The following is a 23537-nucleotide window of genomic DNA, read 5'->3' on the forward strand; positions in this document are numbered from 1 at the left end:
CTTCAAGGATAATTGTGCATTCAGACATGCTTTTCTGTATACCTTGGTTGTAACAAGTAGTTATTGGAGTTGCTGTTTCCTTCCTCTTATCTTCAGACAGTCTGGCCATTCCCCTCTGACCTTTGGCACAAGGCATTTCTACTTAGAATGGTTGATTTACAGACCATTTTCTGTAAACCGTAGAGATGTTTGTGTGGGCAAATCGCAGTTGCCCAGCAGGTTTTGCAGGAGGCAGACCAGATCGACTACTACAAACAACAAACTTCAGTCACCTTTCTTCCCTATTCTGATGGACAGTTTAATCTTCAGGATGCACCTGCATGCCTAAATTACAGGTGTGTCTGACAAAGTGGCCGGTAAGTTGAATGCTTTTTAGAGGTTTTTAGAAGTATGAAGAAAAAAAATGACTGATATTTTTTTTTTATCTCCTTCTACTTTGTAAATAATCTGAGGGGAATGAATGGGAAACCACTGCTTTAAGAGAGAATGTAACAACTTCCATCCACCCATCATCTGTCTCGACAGCAGCTTTCTTTGGGGCGCGAGACAGACACTAGCTTATGTTCACATCCACTCCACACCTATGGCCAATTTAGAACATACATATATGTGGATGGTGATGTAAACAGGGGTACCCAGAATGAGGGACAGAGAGCACGTACAAATTTATCCTGATAAATTTGAATTTAAACACACAGCCTTTTTGCTCTGAGGTGCTAACTCAGAGCATAATAATAATTATTTCATATATCATTATATCATTATATAAAAATATTTCTTTTGGTCAGATTTTTCAAACTTGATTTCCAGAGTCAAATGTTTAGTCTTAAACATAAGAACAACTGAAGAACTAAAAGGGTTGAATTATTCACATATCTTTATTAGTTCTGCTGAATTTAACAAAGAGGTGGGTTTTAATCAAGCCAGAGCAGTACTAGTAACATAAATGCAAACAATAAATTGGAAATATGTATAAAATCGGTGGCATTTTGTTCTCTAAACAATGCAATACTGTAACTACATTTATCACCTACATCAAAAAGGAACATCATTTTTGGACAGGGTTGCTATGATTGCACCATCATGGTAGGCCGGTAGGCTATCTACACAGTTAAAAAACAAACAAAAACAAAAACCACATAAAGGAAAGCTCAAATGGCACATATTTTTTTCTCTGTCAGTTCACCATAATATAATAACAGTAATAAATATGATAATACTATATAATACCTTAGAGATAAGTTAATATTCTTGAGCAACATCTTTGTATGCTGGCATAAACAACACATATAAAAGCCATGATATTCACATCTGAGTCTACTGTACATCATAACTTGTGTGTAGGAAACTACATAGTGCAGTTAGCCTGAATTCTCCCTTTAAAGGGGCAGACTCTCCACTCGTCTGATTTTTTTTCACTTCCTTATCCCCTGCTTTATCGAAACGAAATATACGGAAGAAAGTAAGACTTTCCAGCATAAACACACCTCCTCAGTTTGAAATGTAAGTCTCACAAGCTTTGATGTACATGTTACTGTAGAGAAAATCCCCCTTTGCTTATATTATATCTTCACTTGCTCTATTGCCACTAGTCCCTCTATCCTCAATCTCATAAGCTGAAGCCTTTCATATGTTTACACACATGCACGCACTCGCTCGCACACGCTCTCGCTTTCTCTCGTACACAAAAATGTACAATCTATAACTATTATAAGTATTTCTTTCTAGATTATCATACATTCTATAAAATTTTTAACTTTGGGGATAAGTACTGCTTTGACAGATGTCTTGGCTGTGAATGACACAATTATCATAATAACCAAATTCAAATTGTGTGCTTCCATTCACATCATCTGCTAGCGGAGCGGTGAAAGCTCTCCAGTGACCCCTGGTGTTCATTGTTAGTCACCGCAGGAATACTGGAGCGAAGGTGAACCACGTTCTCCTGTGTCCTGAAACCTGTTCTGCCTGCATTTGGGGCTGATTATCTGCTAAACATATCTATTTAAATTCAATTTGTAGAAAATATAAACTCTGTTGGTCTTAATAATGTGTTTAAATGGGCCATGTGTGTTGGACCCTGTGCATGAAATGACTTGAAATAAACTGAATCAGTCTGCGAGACCGCTGACGTTACTAACTGCTGGGATTACAAATGAAATAGTCCAGCCACACTTCTGTTTGACCGGTTTGCTGATAATTAATGTCGCGATTAAAGCGCTGAAATCATCACACTTGATTTCTCCCCCCCACCACTAACTGTTCCCAGCATACACATGCTGGAAAGACTGGAGTAAGGCGCTCTCTGGCCAAAAATGTTAACATCACACACTCTGACCACTAATTCTACTTTTACATAACCAGTGACACAGACTTACAATGAATAAATACCACATTATATTCCTGTTGATCGTTTCTGACAATATCCCTGATTGTCTTGGTCCTTTTCTAGCATTGGCATTAAATGACTCGTGTTTTAGCGCTGTAATCTAAACACCGTCATTTAATATTTTGTTTTGCTGCCATCCGTTAGTGTGGCACACTTTTCATGAACACTGATTATGTTGGATGCTGCAATTAGCAACTAGTGATAAAAAGGCTGCTTAGGAGCTTGAAAATATCATCGATAATGATTCGTGTTGTTAAGATCCTGTTGAGATGACTTTGTTCTTGTTGCATTTTAACAGTCGGCTCCTGTTGCTGCTTTGTGTCTATGGTTGCTTTGAAAAGTATGTCAGACTGTACTGGTTTATTCTATTGTAGACTGAATTGTTTTTCTACTGTATGCTGAAGTGGCTTTGTGTGAGAGGCCTTGGTCACTGTGAATGGTGCGAAATGGAGAATTTCCTCCATGGAGGTGTCTCTATATCTCAGTTGACTCGATCCTCTCCAGGCGTGAGGGTCCTGCCCAGGGAGGCGCAAGCTGGTGGAGGGAAGGAGGGCCCTTTTGGTCTTCACAAGGTGGAGAGAGGGTGAGGGCGATAGGGCCAGAGAGAGACGGCAGAGGCTGAGGAGACAGAGGTGAGAGAGCTGGTGGCGGCGGAGGTGGAGAATTAGAGGAGGTGGGGGAAGTAGTTGTGATAGTGGTAACAGTGGTGGTGGTGGTGGTTGTGGTTTGTTTAGCTCCCAGCTGGCTCATACGTTTTTCCAAGGCCTGGTTCTTCTGCAGTGTTTCCACATAGCTGAGCTGCAGCTGTGCCTGGTATTTCAAAACCCGCTCCTTCTCGTCCTGCCAGGTGTGGCGCTCCTGGTCAAAGTTGAGGGCCTGACGTTCCCGTTGCTGTCGCTCCAGCCGTAATGCAGCCTGCAACTGCTCTAGCTGCCTACGCAGCTCCCCCGCTTCATCCCAGTGACCCTCCTGGACCCTCTGTGGCTGGTGACCATCCTGGCAGAGTTGGGACTCGTGACGTAGCTGGGCCTCTTGACGCATTTGAGCCTCATGACGAAGTTGGGCCTCCTGACGGAGCTGCGCTTCTTGACGCAGCTGCGCTTCTTGGCGTAGTTGGACCTCTTGACGGATCTGGGCTTCATGACGCAGGTGAGCCTCTTGGCGCAGCTGTGCCTCCTGGCGGAGTTGGGCCTCTGGTCGGATTTGGGCATCCTGACGCATCTGAAGGTCCTGCGGAACGTGCGGGTCTTGCCGTTGCTGCACGTCACGCCACTGAGCTTCTTCGCGTTGTTGCCTCTCTTGTCTCTGAGCTTCCTGCCTTTGGGCTTTGGCTTCATCACTCTGAAGGCTTAGCAGAGTGTCAGACGTGGGGGTGAGGGAGTTTGTTGAGGGCTCATTTGGGTTTCGTGGGCAGTGGACACCTCCCCATGGAGGCAGCAGCCCTGCAGCAGCCAAGTTAGGGCTCACAACAACTTCTGCCCCTCTGCTCACTTCACTCAGAGCCCGTTTTAAACTTAGCACCTCCGCTTCAAATACACCCAGCTTCTCTCTAAGGATGGTTACCTGCAGAAAGGAAAAGGTAACAGCTATTATAGGAAACCTTATTTGAACTCAATCTATGTGTGCTTTAGCATAGGACACATGTATATGTTTTATTTCAAAAAAATGTAAACACGCCTCCTTAACTAAAAAATAACCAAGGTACACAGACATTTTACTCTATGTGTGTAAGCTGATTACGAGCTCATTCAGCACAAAAGGAAAAAAATGTTGCAGCTGTTATATATAATGTTGCCCAATCCCCAATTTGTCCTAGTCTCCTTGCCAAGTTTTTGAAATCCCTCCAAAGGATTTTGAGGATTAAACACACAACAATCTAGATTTGGTGGTAAACATCCCAATCCGGCAATCTCACTTGTTGTAAATTGTTTCCCGACTGCTTCGGAGTGCGAGCGGCACCGTGTTGCACTTTTTGTGGACCCTGAAGCAGCCAGCTGTCTCCACCAAATGAAAAATCTGGGCTTCGATTATTTCGATTGTCTTAATTTTCAACCTGCACCAAACAAGTGGGCCACGGGTCATGAGATAATGTTTTATTATTATTTTACAGTAACATAGAAAGCTCATGCTGGCATCACATAATGATGGCAGTAAATGTAAAGAATGGGAAGTATGTTATCAAAGGCCTGGATAATGATCTTTAGGCCTGTAATTATGACATTTTGCTTATTGTTTATATATATGTTTATATTTATATAGAGAATGCAATACATATTAATTAAAATGAACACTTAAATTTATCTTGTAAATATATTTAGCCGCATAGACTAACTTTCATCTGTAGTTTGATATCTTGTCTGAGATTAAGTGAATCTTGATTCAGTAATCTTGAATCTTGATTACATTTATGTGCATAAAATTCTGAATATCCATCTGTGCTGTTTGGTGTCTGTTGATTCAGAGCTTCAGCAGGTACACTGAACCAGTGTTGGACTCATTAATTCAATTACAAACCCTTACGAACATATTGCAGCTAATATATTAAATATGACTGTGCTGAATTTTTTATACAGGGGAAGCTAAGGCATATTTTATGAGACCAATTCAGTTTAATCAGCTACTATTATTTTTTATGTAATATATTAATGAATGATTGATTTATATATTTATATACTCTGGTGACAGTGGCAGAGAAAAGGACATTAAAGAAACTGCTGGACATTATGGACAATGCTGGGCATCCTCTGCACACGGTCGTAAACAATCAGAGGAGCCTATTCAGCGACAGGTTGCTTCTCCAGAAAGTCAAAAAGCAACAGACTTAAAAACTCCTTTGTCACACAGTCAGACTGTTTAACTCCTCACTGGAGGGGTAACAGGGGGACAAAGGAGGGCAGGAACATCTCAGCTGTAGTGTTTTTTTACACTGTGCAATATTTGCAATATTTTTTTCTTATATTCGACTTGATGGTAATGTAGCTTGCCATCACCAGTGTGTGAATGTGTGTGTGAATGGGTGGATGACTGAATGTAGTGTAAAGCACTTTGGGGTCCGTAGGGACTAAGTAAAGCGCTATACAAATACAGGCCATTTACCATGTGCAATAATCACTGTGCAATATATTCACTCAAATGTGCAATCCTATTTATCCATATTATATATTCTGTATTTATATATGCATATATGGTATATTTATGCTTATATCCTTACTCTCATTCCCCTTATTATATCTGTAACATGCAACTTCTGCCAGTGCTGTGCTACTGGAAACTGAATTTCCTGGAGGAACCCACCCGAGGGATTAATAAAGTTTCATCTAATCTAATCTAATATAAAGTATTCATATGATTTTGCTTTCTGTTATTTGTAATCGTTATTGTTTAGTCCTCAGGTGTGACTGAAAACCTACCTCAGACAGAGTCCTCCTCAGCTCTCCCTCACACTTCTCCAGCTCCACACTCTTGCTGCTGTAGGAGTCCTTCAGGCCCAGCATGACCTCCTCCCGTTCCCTCAGCTGGGCATTGAGCTCCTTTAGCTGGCCTCTCAGGGCCACCATCTCTCCAGCTCGCTGGGTCACTTCAGCCTGACTTTCCCTCAGCTGCTGCTTCAGCAAGGAGATCTCTCCTGCTTTCTGGCACACCTGCCACAGGAAGGTTAAACAGTGAGAGGTATTTTGTAAATGTGCTCCCTATCTCATTTCATACAGACAGATTGCATACATGCAAAACTTCAATTAAAAAAAAGAAAATGACGTCCCGCATTTGATTTTCTGTGTAAACATTTATTTTAACTAATACAAGAAAGTGCTGTGGTCCAATTTTCTAACTTTAATGACTTTTGGTTTTTGATGTAGTCCTGCTAACCGACAAACAAATATAAACAGAACTTAAAACACCTCTGCATCAGCACTTGCATTGCAAAATAGCATCGCCAAAAATACTGAAACCTTTAACCTAACAGAGTGTACTGCACCCTTTTGAGATTAACTGTCCAATCAAATGCTTTCTGTGGCACTTAATGGGCGTTCCATACTTACTATCTGATGGTTTGACTGTCTGAGAAAACTGCTCTGAAGTTCAGCTGTACCTTCTCCAAACTGTAACTTTACACCGTTTTCCATAAAGATCAAGACTCATACCAGGTCTCTGGAGAGCAGCACTGTTTGATGAAGCCATGATCTGTGATTGACAACTCTGATTTCGTGTTCATCAAGACACCTCATCACACAACTTATAAATCAACATAGTGGGGACTTTTACAGCTAATGTGACTTAATCCAAGGACCTTAATTTGTCTTAGCTGTCCAAAAGCTATTCCTTTTAAATTATTGAGACTGGTCAAAATGCCTTTTGGTAAACTTTCACTGATAAAAATGTTGTATTCAGGCTGCGATATGCCTTTATCTTGGTGCTCAGTTACTATTATATGAAGGTTTCCTTGGTTCTTTTGCAACAGGTTGAACCATTTTTCATTTCAGTTTGGGGACAAAATATTTGTGACCTTCATACTTTGAACATATTTGGCGACAGTTTTCTTTCTTATCACCTCACCCAGTAGTTTAAAAAAAATAATTTGATAAGTCAATATTCTATGTAGATCACTTAAGTAGATTTTCACAGAATAAGCAATAATCCCTCTTTTAAAATCAAACACAAGGCGTCAACATGTGCTTTTCCTTCAGAAAAAAGTCTTATTTTTTAAATAAAGAATCACAACCTGTTTGACCACTTTTAAAATTACACAGCAAAGTTAATTTCCCACGCACATGCACATATTCTGAGTACTCATCAATCCCAACATCTCGACATGTCCTCACATCTCACCTCCCATTTGGTCTCCTCCAGACGAGGCAAGATGTCAGCCTGCTCCTTCCTGTAATCCAAACATTTTCTCTCCAGCTCCTCTCTCTGGGCCAACAGAGCCGCCATCTCCTCCTGGAGCCTCCTTTTGTCCTGGGACAGACGGGTTATCTGGGCCTGCAGGGCAGTCTGGGAACGCTGAGCACGACGGGTAACCTGCAGATGAAAATGCAAGCTTTGAACATATCTACACTTGGAAGACCCAGTGTATGATTAGACAAGTTAATAACATACGCTGATACATTAAGCTATGAAAGTTTAGAACATGTATAGTGTTTAAATGCTTTTTAGAATATACTGGATTTTAGCTATATTTTCTTATTTCTTGAGTGCCATATTAACCATTTAAAAGCTTACATCTACTTCACATGTAGCTTTTCTAAAGGTTTTTAAACTGTAATAGAAATTCTTTTATAACCATCACTTGAACCTATCCTAATACATTTTCATATAATGCAATTTCTGTAGTCTTACTAATCTGACAGAGAATTTCTTTAATAAACTTTCCATCATTTTCGTTTGGAGTAAAGAAAACAAAGTGCAAATGCACCTTAACATTATTTTGCATGAAAGTTTGCAATGAAGTCACCTGCTGCAGACGTGAGGCATAGTTTTGTCTCAGCTCATCCATCTGTCGCTCCCAGACACGTTGCTTCTCCTCAAACACCTGAATGATCGCTGCCTCACTTTGGTCCAGGTTTCTGCGCATATGCTGCACCTGATGAAAGGAAAGCAGCATATGGAAGTGGAAACTCTATCAGACTGTAGGAAGGCAGTAAACTTTATGTGTGAGGAATGTAGTATTTGTAAAATGTGACAGATTTAATTCTCAGGTGTTTAAAGCAAATCCAAATCTTAATCTTTACAATTTTCACCTATGTGGCCGTGTTCACATTGTTGCATCAATTATATCACATTATTTATAGGGTAAATAATAATAATAATTATTATTAACAGTTTGGGAATGATACAGTTTAGTTTCATCCAAATAGAATGGGCCAACTAAGTCACATTTGATTAAAGCAAAGGAATGATCTCACGTTTTTTCTCTTTTTAATTACAATGTTCTGTGTACAAAAATTGAAATGTCATTAATCTCAAATGTACTGGTGTGGTAGCCCTTTTGGAAAAGAAATCTGAGAATGTAAATCAAAACAAACTCATGTCTCATGAACTCTTTAAATGCTAACATGTGTCAGATATTTTTGAGCGGGCTCTGACCTCTTGCTCTTTCTCCCACAAGCGATCCTCGAGGTCCTGGATGATGTCATCCGAGGAGGGAGAGGGGCGTAGAGGTGCTGGAGCGTCACTCAGGTGGCTCAGCCTCTGATAGGACGAAGAGCTCTTTCCTGAGGAGGACCGGCCGCTGTCTGAGGCGCTGATCCCATTCTGAAGGTGAGAAACACATCACGGTACATCAAATATGATAAGAGCAGGGCCCATTTAGTCTTAGACAAAGCAAGCATGGATGATGGCTGCACCTGGTAGCCAGGCTTCTCCAGCTTCTCTAGGCCTGCAGCGGCTCCAACCATGCCCAATCTGTTGATGTGGCTGGTAGAAGCACTGAGAGGCCCCAGGACTGCTGGGGGTCCACAACCAGACCCTGAGCCCGTGTAGGTGGGCAGACTGGTCAGGGAGTTTCTCCCTGAATCGGACATGCCTCCCTGAACCACTTCATTACCAGTTCCCCCTCCATCACTTCTGCTAACCCTCACTGGGCTGTCCTGATCAAGGAGCAGGGCTTCTGGGACCTCTCCTGACTCACCTCCTCCTCCATCCCTGCCTCTCCTGCCTACTCTGCCCTCGCTGAACCCTTCACTCCTTCCCTCATGCTTTCCCTCATTTCCAGCCCCTCCTGCCTGGCCTACCAGATTCTGCATGGAGTGGAAGCTCTTGGGCACCACTGGCTTGAATGCAGAAGGACGCACAAGGCCTGAGTTGTTCTGCATTGCCTGTGAAAGACAAGAAGAGGGACAGAAGAATGACAGTCAAAAAAAATGTGAGCCATATGAGCTAAAGTTTACAGACAAAAGTAAAACAAAGTACAAATTTCAGCAATAAAATGATGATATTATGTATTTGAATGCTGAACCTGATATTATGTAAAGTTTTATGTATTTAAAACCACTTAAAACAATAGTTTTTGAATTTATTTCTTCCTACTAATACTCATTTTTCACGTGGCATGCATTATATTCCTCAAGTATATGTTTTTGATGGTTACTATAACTATCTGTTTTTACAGATCTCCATCCATCCATCATCTTCCGCTTATCCGGGACCAGGTCATGGGGGCAGCAGCCTAAGCAGATCTCACGAAAAACACGAGATCATTTTACAGAGCTCATGCTTTTTAAAAGTTATTGCGTGTGAACGTTAATATACAGCTTCAATAATCTTTGACATCCAAATAAAGTTGCCATCTTTTTAAAAAAAAAAATTGCTTTGTGTTAGTAGCTCTCCACAAAAACGTCAGCAAAGAAACAGTTTGTGGAAAGATGGTGCTTTATTCTGAAGATTTTGGAAAACAACATAGAAAAGATGAACTGTTTACACTGTTTCTTAATAAAATAATGAGAAAAAAAAGGAAGTTTGAGTTAAAACATACTTGGAAAAAATGAAATCTAATGTTTTATAGTCTTAATATAAGAGTATCATGTAAATCAGTGGTGTTTAAAACTTTCTCCTCAGAGTGATTCATTGCAATAATTTACATTCGGCTAACAATTTAAAGCTGTGTGAAATGCACAAATGTTCTGGGGGAAAAAGCTCCAGAAGAGTCACAAAAATAAATATAATTTCCCGTTCTTGCTAACTTGTAACCCAATAGATTTGTTTTGAATCCCTCTCTGAAGGTGCTGACCTGCTGTGTGTGAAGTACCTGTTCAAGTTTTCCTGACACAGGCATGATCTTGGGCGGGTTGTGGTTTGGAGGGTTGTGGTTATGGCCGGCTGGATTGTTCTCGCTGTCGGCTCTGACGGCTGCCATCTCTCTGTGCTGGTGTTGGCTCATCCCAACACTGCTCTTCTCACTGGCCCCTCGACCCACAATGTTCCCACAAACATCTAAACCTGCAGCCTGCATTTCCCTCTCTCGCTCTCTTTCCATCCTCTCGTTCTCCAGCCTCTCTCTTTCTCGCTCCCTCTCCCTCTCTCTCTCGCGCTCTCTCTCCCTTTCTATCTTCTCCCTTTCAATCCTCTCTCGTTCCCTCTCTCTGGCTCGCTCCCTCTCGCGTTCCCTCTCACGTTCCAGCCTCTCCCTCTCCACTCTTTCCCGCTCCCTCTCCCGGTTCCTCTCCCTCTCTCGTTCCCTCTCTAACCTCTCCCGGTCCCAGTCTCGGTCCCGGTCCCTGTCTCTCCCCCTCTCACGCTGCCTCTCCCACTCCCTCCTGCCCGCTCCGTTGCCACAGTCCAACTGGTTGTTGTTGGACGGGGCTGTCATGGTGCATTCAGTGTTGGTGGAGGAGGCTGTTTCGGTGGGTCGGTCAGTCCCGGTACAGGTCCCAGTCCCGATACTAACACTCCCTCGTTCATCGCTAGAGGCCGTCCCGTCTGATATAGTCGCCGGGGGGCGTGGCAGCCGCTCTGCGCTGCAGCTGCGATCAGCAGGGCAACGGCGAGAGAGAGGAGGTGCTCGGGGCAGGGTGGTCCTCGTGCCCACAGACTTCATGGCAAATTCCTGCTCTCCTGCCACCCCACTGCCAACACTGCCCATAGTGGGGGTCAAAGGTCAGGATTAGAGGTTAGGAGTCAGGATTGGGGAGGGTCACAGATACATTTGGAAGTAGTGTGGGTCATCACAACCTAATGCAGGTAGTGGGGGCACACACACTAGAGGAACACAGAAAAACGAAAGGAGTTATACAATATTGTAATTGCATAATGACTAGTTATACAATAACAACTGCAGAAGAGATTCCAGCCCACATACAGGGGCAGCGTGGTCCTCCCACCATGATAAAAATGAAAAGGGTCAGATAGATAAGTCTGGACAACTCTGTGCATAGTGAGGGAAAAAATAAAACATAAAAATAAGACTTTCTCCAGCTTGATGATGAAATCACAACACTAATCTCTGTAAACATGTTCTAAGTAAAAGTGAAAATTCTCAAACTAATTTCAGACTTTTTTGTTTATGTTCATAAGTTATAAGATATAGTGTGAACAGGTCACTTATACCAGTCCAATACAAAACACGGACTATGCAGATTTGGTGTCCATTAGCATCACTGAGCTGGAGGATGAGGGTATGTGTCTATTGTTTGTTTGTTTTGTTAGCTTGTTTGTTTCCCCTTTTTCTATGGTCACAAATCCAGGAATACAGTGCAAAAAAACCCCAGCCCTGCAACAATCACAGCCTCTTTTTTTGAGGAAAGCTCACAATTATTCTTTTTTGTTTGCTTTGCATCAGATAGATGTAGTTTCATTCCCTGATTTTTTCCCTTTGCTTCCTCCTCAGACATCACTCCTACACAATGTATAAAAATAATGGAACAATATTGCAACATAAAACAACATCTCACTTAACCCATTAAAAAAAAACTATAAAAGAACTTGACATGTACATGTGATGATGTTTGTGGTCTATTATACTTTCCCGTCAGACCTCTTTCTAAGCAACTGTGATAGAAATGAAACACCAGGAATCACAGAAATCCAGATAGAGTGGGTTTAGGGTGGAGCTGTGTAGAAATACTGTAAACACTAATCACACATATAGATGGTAACCAGTGCATTGTATAGAAGGTTATTTTCTATAGTGGGCATCTGAGAAAAATCACAGCATCCAAACTGGGCTTATATGGAATTCATTGGGTATAAAGCTAATGATGTTATGCTCAGTACATTTTGGAGCATGTAAACAGGAAAAGGACCTGTTGAGAACATTGAGAACATCTGTAGTGTGGCACAAACCAACACAAATATCACCACTTGTCAACTTATCTCCAACATCTTTATTTTGGAATCTCAACATCAAAACTGCTGCAAAAATGTTCTTATTGCAGGACTGTGTAAACTTTGCACAAAGTGTATTCCTGTTAATGTGGCCAGTTTATTAGGTACACCCAATTAAAGCAGTTGGATATCAGCTCTGGAATAACTTTGCATCATTGTAGAAGATGTAGTTTTTACTTCTGCGGACCTACATCACTATACTTAAGCCTGGTTTATCCACCGGGCAAACAGTGCAACAGCTCAGGCTGTTGAATATTTGATTGACAGCAAATTTATTTGCAATCATCCACCAATAATACATCTTAAATACTCCAAGGTAAATGTGTTTTTTTTTTCTTTTTTGCATGTTATGCAATTAGGACTCCAGTCTATCAGAGAGGCCTGTAAATACCCTTCCCATTTACTGTAGTCACAGTTAGTTTCTACTATTTCTACAATAAAAGAAGGGCGATGGTGTACAATTCAGCAGCAACACAAACTATAATGAAATTGCCATAAAGTGGAATTGACATGTCTCTAAAACAGTTTTAAGAAAAGCACATATATGAAAGATGTTATTTTGAAGTGACCTGAACTGCACTGCAATGATTGTGGTTTCTATTCATTTTATGAGTCCCTTTCGGCGAAAGAAGACTACATGTTACACACATCTCTCAGTGGAAACCCTAATGCTAAACATAACAACATTACCATCTGAGTCCAACCTGGGACCATGGGTGAGTGCCACTTGAATCTCTTTGTGGCCTGTTAGCAGTTTACTTATTTTGTCTAGTACAGGCCAAAAATAAAATTCAACAACCCTGAAAACAAAACCAGCCACAAAACCGAACCAACATCTAAAACTGAATCTAAGAAAGCAGAATATATCACAAAACTGATATAACAGAGTGCATTCATTTTTTAGCTTGGTTTGCCAAATAAACAGGGAACTCTGAGGAGCATATACTCTGTAGAGAAGGATAAGAACACAGAAGCCTTGATATGGCCTACATAAGCTATGTTTATATGTGTATAATCTGCAGCCACCCACTACTCTGAATCGCAAAGTAGGATTCAGGATATTTTTACATCAACCAAAATCATACAGTAGAAAGATCGATCGATAGATAGATAGATAAGGGCGCAGTCAAGCAATGCACTTCCCTTTCTCAGGCCATTTACTAGAGGTTTACTTCCACTTGGGTGAATAGTAGTAGTAGTAAAATACACTGCCTATCTGTCTGCTGCTCTGCCTCATTCCCCTCCCCTCACGACTCCCTCTCTCCGTTTTCTCTGCATCCCTGGGCGGCAAGGGCGGCTTTAGCAGCATCCGCATCAAGCCCTGAATCGACTGCGCTCCCAAACAATTACTTGCTAGGCCTGTGCCAAAACACAAGCGCACGACCCTCGCTGGCTGGGAAAAATGAATCGAGATTAAAATGCAGATCGTCATTGACATTGACGACGTATCATGCAGTGGCTTTGATTTACCGATTGTAGCATCCTGGCGGTCCATCATCAAAGGCTACTCACTATTTTGCAGCTTGGCGGTTTTGTAAGATGGCAGCCCCAACAAACAATAATGTCAAAAGACAGAGACGTCAGTCCTGGTCGGTCGGGCTCTGAATTATTCCGCGTTGATGCCGTGGCTCGGTAATATTAAGGATGCTGTCTTCGACCGCTGTCAGCGTCGGATGCTGATGATGGAGTCGGTCGGTTGATACGCGCATCAGCTGAGAGACACACACCCACCTTTGGTCCCGCCCCTCCGGCTGCACGATACAAACGCCCCCTTTTGGCACTCATCCAGTGCTCTCCCCCGGGAAAAACCTATAGAGGTATTATATGCTGGACAGTTCCTCGGATGGATGGATGGATGGATGGATGGATGGATGGTAAATGTCAGCTTAATCTTCATAATCATAACGCATATGAAACAAAGGACACGTGATTTTTTTTTTGGCAATGCAACATACTCAACACTGACACATCTTTCCCCATATATTTATATGCTACATATATAAGAAGCTGCCCTGTAGCCTGATGATGCAGAACAAAAGGATCATTCATTTGCAGGTTTGTCTCTGTCTGCTTCTTTTTGCTCTGTTTTGGTATCTACCAGTGTCTGAATCAAATATCTGATTCTCCAGCTTTTCCTTCTCTATGATCTCCAGCCAGTCACTATTTTCGTCTGTCTGCCTGGGATGCAGTGTATTAGATTGTGAAGAAACAGAGCAGTGAGCTGTAAATCAAAAGCAGTAATGTTTATTGTGGAAAATGTGCCTAGAACAAACTAGAACCACAGATTTTAGATAAGAGTCATCTAAAATAAAACATACAGCCAAAATAATTGCCCCGGGCTACATCTTTTCACTTTTGTAATTTACAGACATACAGCAGGACTTGGGGCACCTTGGTGATGTGGCCCTGGGTTCAAATCCGGCCTGGGGTCTTGCTGTGTGGGGCTTTTTTCTTCCCATGTTTGTTTGAGTTCTCTGACTTTTTCCCAAAGTCCAAACACAGCCTCCTGAGAACCAGCTCATTCATGTATGTCCTCTGTAATGGACATTTGTTTTTGGCCTATATCTTTTGAATTATCTGAGTAACCTTAACAAGTCCTGATCTACTAAATAGAGGACATTCCTGGCCTTCTGTTGATATCTCATGCATTTGGGTGGCCTCTTTGAGCTCCAAAGAGGCAGGAACACACACACACACACACACACACACACACACACACACACACAAAAGTTCAATGGGAAGATCCTTTTTTTTCCTTCTCAGGAGGACAGGGTTAGGTTAAGTGGTGTCTCTAAATGTGAATGTGAGTGTGAATGGATGTCTGTCTCTGTGTGTTGGTGACTTGTCCAGGGTCTACCCTACCTCTTGCCATATGCCAGATGGGATAGGCACCAGCCCCCCTGCAATACTGAATTGGATAAGAGGAAGAAGATGGACGAAGAGCAAGACTTCATGAAAAATAACAATAACACTAACCCAGTGAGACCAACTAGTAGCAATTTTATGCCCTATCTATCTCACGTGAATACCTTAAGTTGTTTCTTTTGCCTTGTACTCCACCCAGGAGACAACCAGGAGAGGTGAAAATTGCTAATGTATATTAGACATAAAATAGTTTTACTGAAACCACAGCAGTAGAGTTTGTGATTAAGATATTTTTCCTGATAGGTAGGATGGCCAGTCGTCCCGTGCTTCCTGTGCTTTCTACAAACTGACGATGAAAGATAATGCTAAAAAAATATGAACTAAACTCCATATAGAATCCAAAAACAATTCATTAATGCTGGTCATTCATGAACTAACAAATATCCAGTATAAGGTAATAAATCCCCAGATTTCTGTTACATCCTGAATGAAGTAACTGCAGACTTATTAGTATAATATTATCAGAATAATAGAATGAACCTGCCTGAAATTCTTCTAGTTTTGGATTATGCTTGTTTGCACATTAGCACAAAAGTTGCCACAGAATCATTTAGGCTGACATTTGCTTTTTATGTGTGGAGTTAAAAAAGAACATCCCTTTGTTTGGTTTTGACAAACTCCACCAGCAGTCTGCATGTGCATGTATATGAATTTTTTCATCTTAATTTTCTTAGTTTAGAAGTTTCACCGACGAGCTGTTTTTCTGTATTTTCACACAATGGTCAAAAACATTATGTTTTCTTGCTCATGCTTCCCCTTAAAGGTACAGATGTTTAGAAAAAGAGCCCCAGTGCTTCCTCTAGAGGATTGGAGGCACAAATCATACAGAGAGAATTCAAAACTCCAAAGAGTGGCCACTCTGTGTACCTGAAAGCAATTTGATTTTTTTTTCTTTTTTGCATGTTATGCCTTGACTTGTTGTGGCAGGTGAAGCTCCACTAAATAAATTCACCACATCCTTATTACGACTGGTTGCGTCTTTGTCTAAAATGCCTGCTGTGACCGACAAATAGGCAATAAGTTAATTTAATCAACAACTGCAAGCTTACCACATCACGTGTAGATGTGTGTACAGGTAGTAAATAATTAAGTAAGTATCTAAAGTAATTATCTAGTGAATTTAAGACACTTAGGTTAGTTGGCGCTACGGATACTTATAGTATCGTGTTGGCCTTTGATGTCATATGCTCACTTACCAATCTTACTCATGCAGGATAGTAGAATCTTACCTTGAAATGTCAAATCTCTAAAGGAAAACATTCCAGTGCTCTTGTATTTGCTTCATTTTCCATGAGGGGGCAGTAGTGTTTACTTTTTCACTTGCACTCAATCTCGCAGCTGCAATACAGCTGCAAGCTGAGAGCACCATTGCTTTCAACTGAGGCATGTTCTTCCTTTGGCCACCACGATGCGCTAATGTTTACTTAACTTAATTTTATGCATTTTATTTCTCTGCTGTCTCCCTTTACTTTTCCTTTGTTATACCGGTCATCTGACTCAAAAGAAGGCATTAATGTCAAACCCCAGAAAAAATAAAGACATGTTAATATCTTTGCAAACAAGAGATAATAACCTGTGAGATACAAATGAACTTCCTTAGATTACTATTAACACATTAAAATGTAACTTTTAGCACTTTAACACTGCATTTTTAGGTTGTTAAAGAAGAAGAAGATGATACAGAGTCCACATTAGATTTTTAGAGGTCAAATTAAGAATTATATGCAGTTTTTTTTGTCTGCTAATGTTGGGTTATGGTGCAATGATTAACACGTTAAAAAGGTTGTGGGTTTGAATCCACCAGATCAACTGGGGCCTTTCTTTGTGGAGTTCTCCTTCTCTGTCTTCATTCCACAATCCAAAGACATAGACTTTAGGTTAACTGATTTTAAATGGGCTATAGCTGTGAATATGTGGTGGCCTGTCCAGGGTATGTTGGCTCTCACTCCATGTTCTGCAAAACAGTAAATAAGCAGAAGAACATTGATATCACATGCTTCTTTCAAGATGGCAAAATATGCATTTTCTTCATGATCCCTGTTTATATCATAACAGAAATTTGTCAAGATGTCAGGCATCTACTTTAAAAACCAGAGTCCAGAATGGGTGAACCAAGTAAGTAGAGGGCTTCCTAAATTGATAGGGGATAAAAGAAAAATTAAAGAAACTGTCTCTTGTCCATCCAGGTGGTCTGTCTTCTGAACACTTCCGCTATCCTTGTGGTCACTTCAGCTCACTCTGGGAAACTCCTGCTGGAAATAAAGAGAGTTATACTTGGGCTTTGCTTATGAACAGCAGCTGTTTTACAGCTTCACAGCTGATCTGAGCATAAAAGAACAGCTGAGTGAAACAGGGAGGGAAAGCTGTGTTACTTTTCTGCTGTTTTGTGACAGTTTGGTGAATGAAAGCATGAGAGTGTATGTATACAGAGACCTTAACTGGATATTCAAGTTTTATGATCTGACTTTCTTTGAGGGGGCCCTCAGCAGGTGGATGCCTCCCACCTCACAGTGTGTAAGTGACAGTTTTCCTGCTCTGTTGCATCATAACATGCAGTTAGAGAGAGACAGAGCGCAGGAAAGGAACAGCATGATAGAGAAAGCACCAGAACATTGTAGAGGCAGTGAGATAGAGCAACTCTGTTCCTGTCAAGCTTCTCGCAGCTGTTCAACGTCACAACTGACTCCTGACAGACAGCCACAACTGAAGGACGAAAATAACCCTCAAGGAGAGGGCGTCTACCAACACTCAACATCAGGGGTCAGAGGATTTCTGCCAGTGTAAAGCAAAAAATGTGACAAATTGTAAAAGCTGAAGACATCTCACAGATGACAACCAGCTTCAGTTGTGTTACTTTCGCACAAAGATAACTGGTTTTATTGACAAGCCTGCCCACTGAAGACTTTTAATTTCTCACTTAACTAAAGAGACAAAACACCAACCAACCCGTCTTCTGCATCTGTTGGTACAGTTCAAGAGGTGCTCGGCTATTTTAGTAACTTGGGTGAGGAATGTACAGTCACTGAAGAACACAGGCACAGATTGGAGGTCCTACACTAAGTCTTCTCTCATCCACTCAGACCATCATCCATTCACCAGAGTCTCAGAATCCGGCGCACCTACAATGGAGACCGTGGCAATATTTGACTCGCCTGGGAAGGGGAGAGGGTTAAAGGCAACAAAGGAGTTTTGGGCAGGAGATGTAATTTTTTCTGAGGCCAGTATTGCAGCTGTTGTCTTTGACAGGTAAGGTGAGGATGTAAGTTGTGGGTGTGGATGGTCATTGATAGGGGATGCCTTCAAATGCAGTCTTTATGGGATATTTGAACATGTGAATAATGGATTTTCTGGCCTTTTGTTAGTCTGTAAGTAGAAATTAACCAGAGCACGTTGTGTTTTTATATTTTGGAAAGCTATACTGCTGATTTTTACTTATTTTAGTGGAATAAAAGCAGTTTCCTTAGAGTATGGTGCCTTGCCACTTGTAGCGACTCAGCCTTATCAAGCAAACCCTAATAACATTAACTATGTGGAAGAATCTGAAGAAAAGTCCACATTTACACAATGTCTTGTTTTCAGTGTTGTTTGTGGTGGACTGTGTGACAGTTGTAGTAGTCAGAGGTTTCTGCTTCTGTATCATAGACTTAATAGCAAAAAAATGTTTTGCTTTATTACCCATCATTAGCCTACATTATAATTTCAAAATATTACATTTTAATGTTTCTAAAAGCCTCTAAACAAGAATTTAAGTGCACAGTACTTTTAAAAATTGTGCTTCTAACACACAATGCCAAACTTGACTGCCTTAATATCAGTTCTTCTCTATCTCAGAAGTGCAGATTATCCTAGTATTAATTTCCATACAAGCAATCATTATGAGTTTTATAACAGTTAACTAAATGGGTCAAAATAATCTCCGGTCAAAGTCCACTTGTATTAGTGTTTTTAGTACTTCTTCAACTCACTGATGAAAGCTGTGAACACTGATTATTATTGGTGCAATTTTAGTTAAACATGACAGAGTGAACTATCAAAGCAGGTGCAAGTGCTGCTCTTTAAATGATAACTGAGTGTCGTATGCGTGTGCTACAGATTTTAAATTATGACGCCTATCCTTGTTTTCTTTCTTCTCTTCCTCTGCAGTCTAGCAGAGCGTATTTGCCACAGCTGTTTCCGAAGACAAGAGAAGCTGCAGCGGTGCGGCCAGTGTAAATTTGCACATTATTGTGACCGAACCTGCCAGCGTGCAGGCTGGGCAGAGCACAAGCTAGAATGCAGCGCCATCAAAGCTTATGGCAAAGTACCAAATGAGAACATCCGGTAAGTGGATGGAAAGGGAAATAAGTGCTATAAAAAAGACTGGCTAGTCTTTATTACTTACTATAGGACAACAAATGTGTAATTTAAATAGGCACGTGTATGCTATAAAGCAGTAAATGTTAATACACTTCAAAAGTAATTTAAAGATAATGTGGATTTGACTTTACACGTCCATTTCTCCATTGCTCATTTGTGTGGTCAGTGTGGTGGCCCGCATTATGTGGCGCCTCGACAAGGAGGGGAGCACGGTGTCTGACATGCAGCTGACCACGCTGGACGAGCTGGAGGACCACATTGCCGACATGCCAGAGGACGACTTGAAGGAACTGAAAGTGGACATTCACAACTTCCTGGACTACTGGCCCCATAACAGCAAACAGCACACAATTGATGATATCTCACACATATTTGGAGTGGTGCGTTTAAATGACTAAAACATATATTTGTTAGTTTTTTTTAAAGTAAAGTCTTTAGTGGGAAAACCTGATTCATAAATAAGACAGTTTACCTGAGACAACACTGTTTCTGCACTTAATGCCTTGATTCACAGCTGCCATGCAGCCTTAAATATTTACATTTGTTTTATTTAGCTGTAGCAGTCTTATATGGACAACATGTATGTATGTTCACATCAAAGATTGCCTTTTTTTCCAGATCAACTGTAACGGCTTCAGTGTGAGTGACCAGAGGGGTCTCCAGGCAGTAGGAGTTGGTCTTTTCCCCAACTTGTGTCTAGTGAACCATGACTGCTGGCCCAACTGCACCGTAATCCTCAACCACGGCAAGTAAGTTAACAAAAAATACTCTTCATGACAACTCATTGTTATCTACAGCTCCAAATTCCTCAAAATTGATTAAAAAGTGAAAAATACTTAACATTTTCAGAGCTTCTGTGCACGTTTATGTGCTGTTACGTGTGAATGTGTGTGTGTCGGGTGTCACTTGGTGTAAAACTGCTTCCTGTTTGTCTTTCAGTCAATCGGCTGTGAATACTATGTTTCATTCTCAACGGAGGTGCGTTGCCTCATCCTGAGCCTTTGAAGTTTATTATTAGAGCACCCTTTAGACTCTGTCATTAAACAAATCATTACACTTAACAATCTGCTGTAAAAATTATTTTTATCAGCGAGCAGTGTTCTGTGGTGAGCACTGCATGTTTGATGTGACTCGAATATCACCTCAATACATGTTCACGTGTGCTACTTGAATGCTCTAACCCTTTAAATGTCTTGTTTAGTGTAACAAAAGGCTGCTAACTTTTTCTTATCTCATATTTCTTCGCCCGTAAAAACCTTTGTCGTGTCCACACAAAGTTTTATTCGAATGCAGCTGGTGTGTCACTTTGTGCGTCTGTCCGTCACACCAACACAGATTGCCGTGTGTGAGTGTAGTAGTAGCTTCTACCTTTTATACCACATTTCTCCTTATTGTTTCACCTTTAACTCAGCATAACACCAAAGTAAAATAAGACAAAAAGAGCATTTTCATATAAATACAACCTTTTTGTTAGATAAAACCGATTATTACCGTTTTGCATGTTATGCAAGGAGACTAAAATTGAAACTAACTTTACAACAAATTAAAGAAAATGAACCAGATATACGTGAAATGTTTTGCCACTTATCTCACTAATATCTCACTCAGTTGAAGGATCAGTCCTTCAACTGGACTGAAAGCCACGCTGTGGAACAGGATTTCACCATCGCAAACTCAATCACAAAGCATGTGTTTCCACATCTCTGCTCGTGTTTGACTGTGATTCTCATCCCCAGGATCGAGCTGCGTGCTTTGGGTAAGATTGCAGAAGGCGAGGAGCTGACAGTCGCCTATGTGGACTTCTTGAATCTGTCAGAGGAGCGACAGAGGCTGCTGAAAACACAATACTTCTTTGACTGCACGTGTGAGGACTGCAAGAACCGAATTAAAGATGACATGAAGATTGGGGGAAGGGAAGAGGACGGAGTCAAGGTTAGTGTTCGCTTGTCTCCAGTTTAACCAAACACCCCCCACTGTGTTTAGACCTGATAAGAACAGGCGAGAAACATGAGAAGCAGTCACACAGAGACTATTTTAAGCAAAGATAAGTCTCAAGTGGATTCAGTCTTCTGTGTATTCAAACCTGCTTTTGAGAAACAGCTATTAGAAGAAATAACCAATTTTAACTTGATTTGCTGATTAATTTTAATTACTTACTTTCTTTTCTGTTTTATTTTTTAATAAAGTTTATATCCAGCTTTTAGTGCCAAATACACATAAATGTTTGTCACATCACTGAAAGTCTCAGAAGTGAGAGACACTGCTAGATGTAATCTGAATCTATGTACTGCTGTTGTAACACTAATGTGCTCTGTGTGCTTTTATAGACTATACACGGGTGTGTCACAAGTTATAAATAACTTACCAGTAGCTATCAGCACAAAAAAAAATGTTTAAGGAGTTTCTGTGTTTAACAGGATAAGTCTGAAAAACTGGCCACATCTATTTTGAAGCGCCAGATTGGCTACCTAATAATAATAATGTGGAAACGTAATTAAAATTGTAACAAAGTAAATCTTGTTTGTTGTAATCAAACATCCTGTGTGTGTCACCAGCAGGTCAAAGGTCCTTTTAGGGATAAAAATAACCAGACTTTCTGTTTTATAATTCTAGAAAGTCTTACCTGCAGTCTTACCTAAATAACTCTGAAACATTTTTTTTCCGCACATTTCTTTGTCACTTTTTAATACTTGACTTTTAAAAATCTGTCCAATGTTTTAGCCTTCAGAGGAACAAGTGAAAGAGGCAACAGATTATTGCTTTCAGATGCTAGAGAAGATGGAAAAGGCTCGATTAAATGGTGACTACCATGAGGTATTGTATCAAATCACTTAAATGAAAAAAAAAAAAGTTTTTTTTTTGATACTGTGTAATCTTTCTTATTGCGGTTCGTCTCTTCAGGTTGTGAAAATCTGCAGGGAGTGCATTGAGAAGACAGAGCCGGTTCTGGCAGACACGCACATCTACCTGTTGAGGATGTGGAGCACAATGAGCGAGGTTCAAGCTTACCTGCAGTACTTTGATGATGCTGCAGATTACGCCCGGAAGATGGTGGAGGGATACATGTAAGTGTGAAAATACAGAGGATTTTCCTGTTATACCCATGAGCATAATTTATCTAATGTTGATAGAAAGAACAGGTTGTCAGCTTGAAAAGGTTAAAAACACAACACAAATCGAGTCTCATCCCTCTAACAGGAAGCTGTACCACCCGAACAATGCTGCTCTTGGTATGGCTGCCATGAGAGCAGGAGTGACCCACTGGCAGGCTGGGCAGATTGAGGTTGCACATGGGATGATCTGCAAGGCCTACGCCATTCTCATGGTTACCCATGGTCCAACACATCCCATCACTAAGGACCTTGATGTAAGCATCACCTTAAAATTATTCAAATTAGGTCTCCTTAAACTTTTTAATAGAAAAAAAATTTTCCTTGCCCACTGAGTGCTGATGTTTCTGTTCTGATTTCTTCACAGGCGATGCGCATTCAGACAGAGATGGAGCTGAGGATGTTCAAACAGAATGAGTATGTTTATCACAGTATGAGAGAGGCAGCTCTGAAGAACAAACCCATGACCATGATGCACGAGCCCAAGTCTGTGGAGGAGGGAATCAAAAATCTCTTCCACCGGAGGAAGTGATCACATGACAGCAATCAGGAGAGCCCCACCCTGTTGTTTACTGTTAACAGCTTTCAGAGTGTTGATGTTAGCCTAGCCATTTAGTCACATGACCATTTTCTGTATCACTTAGTTTTTCAGGGAAATATGTCTTTTCATTAAAAAAGATGTTTTGACCTTGTGAGTTTGCTTTGAAGATGCAAAATCCAACCACAGGAGTGAATTATAAAGTAACAAGCACTACTATCTCTGCCCTCATAAAACTTAAAAAAACAAAAACAAAACAGGCTTAAGTTAGTGCACCTGTACATCAAATAGACCCACATCCTTTGGTGTTTGCTGTGACACTACATAAGGTCAAAAGATACAGTACAAGAAATGCAATGACAGTATGTCGCACTTTAACCCAGTGTAAAGTTTTACATTACCA

At 40.9% G+C, this 23537-nt stretch overlaps 2 protein-coding genes across 7 annotated transcripts; one reads left to right on the plus strand and one right to left on the minus strand.

Moving 5' to 3' along the window:
* Positions 1-859: 859 nt before the first annotated feature.
* lzts3b (leucine zipper, putative tumor suppressor family member 3b) lies at positions 860-13947 on the minus strand. 5 transcript variants are annotated; one of them, XM_014332579.2, is made up of 8 exons: positions 13718-13947; positions 10131-10956; positions 8731-9201; positions 8471-8638; positions 7839-7967; positions 7214-7405; positions 5800-6030; positions 860-3952 (listed from the first exon to the last, which is right to left on the minus strand). In XM_014332579.2, the coding sequence occupies exons 2-8, from the start codon at positions 10917-10919 to the stop codon at positions 2864-2866; spliced, it is 3069 nt and encodes a 1022-aa protein (XP_014188065.1). In that variant the 5' UTR covers positions 10920-10956; positions 13718-13947; the 3' UTR covers positions 860-2863. The 5 variants fall into 5 exon arrangements, with proteins under 5 accessions (XP_014188065.1, XP_014188064.1, XP_005919100.2 ...); XM_014332578.2 differs by having other exon boundaries at positions 10131-11080; XM_005919038.3 differs by having other exon boundaries at positions 13676-13947.
* Positions 13948-18126: 4179 nt separating this feature from the next.
* smyd1b (SET and MYND domain containing 1b) lies at positions 18127-23283 on the plus strand. Of its 2 annotated transcripts, XM_005919039.2 has the most exons (10): positions 18127-18376; positions 19274-19450; positions 19653-19866; positions 20105-20235; positions 20426-20464; positions 21223-21418; positions 22208-22300; positions 22388-22551; positions 22685-22853; positions 22964-23283. In XM_005919039.2, exons 1-10 carry the CDS (start codon positions 18255-18257, stop codon positions 23126-23128), a joined length of 1470 nt encoding a protein of 489 aa, XP_005919101.1. In that variant the 5' UTR covers positions 18127-18254; the 3' UTR covers positions 23129-23283. The 2 variants fall into 2 exon arrangements, with proteins under 2 accessions (XP_005919101.1, XP_005919103.1); XM_005919041.2 differs by lacking the exon at positions 20426-20464.
* The last annotated feature ends 254 nt before the right edge of the window (positions 23284-23537 follow it).

Source organism: Haplochromis burtoni, unplaced genomic scaffold, assembly GCF_018398535.1.
Source record: "Haplochromis burtoni strain Fernald_Lab_line unplaced genomic scaffold, NCSU_Asbu1 Contig_34, whole genome shotgun sequence".
Lineage (NCBI taxonomy): Eukaryota > Metazoa > Chordata > Actinopteri > Cichliformes > Cichlidae > Haplochromis > Haplochromis burtoni.

Coding starts and splice junctions, on each gene's coding strand:
- lzts3b (XM_014332578.2), bottom strand. CDS start 10,964: ATGGGCAGTGTTGGCAGTGGGGTGGCAGGAGAGCAGGAATTTGCCATG. Junction 8,639..8,730: donor TGGAGAAGCCTGGCTACCAG/GTGCAGCCATCA, acceptor TCTCACCTTCAG/AATGGGATCAGCGCCTCAGA. Junction 3,953..5,799: donor TGAGGAGGACTCTGTCTGAG/GTAGGTTTTCAG, acceptor TCCTTTCTGCAG/GTAACCATCCTTAGAGAGAA.
- smyd1b (XM_005919039.2), top strand. CDS start 18,255: ATGGAGACCGTGGCAATATTTGACTCGCCTGGGAAGGGGAGAGGGTTA. Junction 20,236..20,425: donor GTAATCCTCAACCACGGCAA/GTAAGTTAACAA, acceptor TTTGTCTTTCAG/TCAATCGGCTGTGAATACTA. Junction 21,419..22,207: donor GGGAAGAGGACGGAGTCAAG/GTTAGTGTTCGC, acceptor CCAATGTTTTAG/CCTTCAGAGGAACAAGTGAA.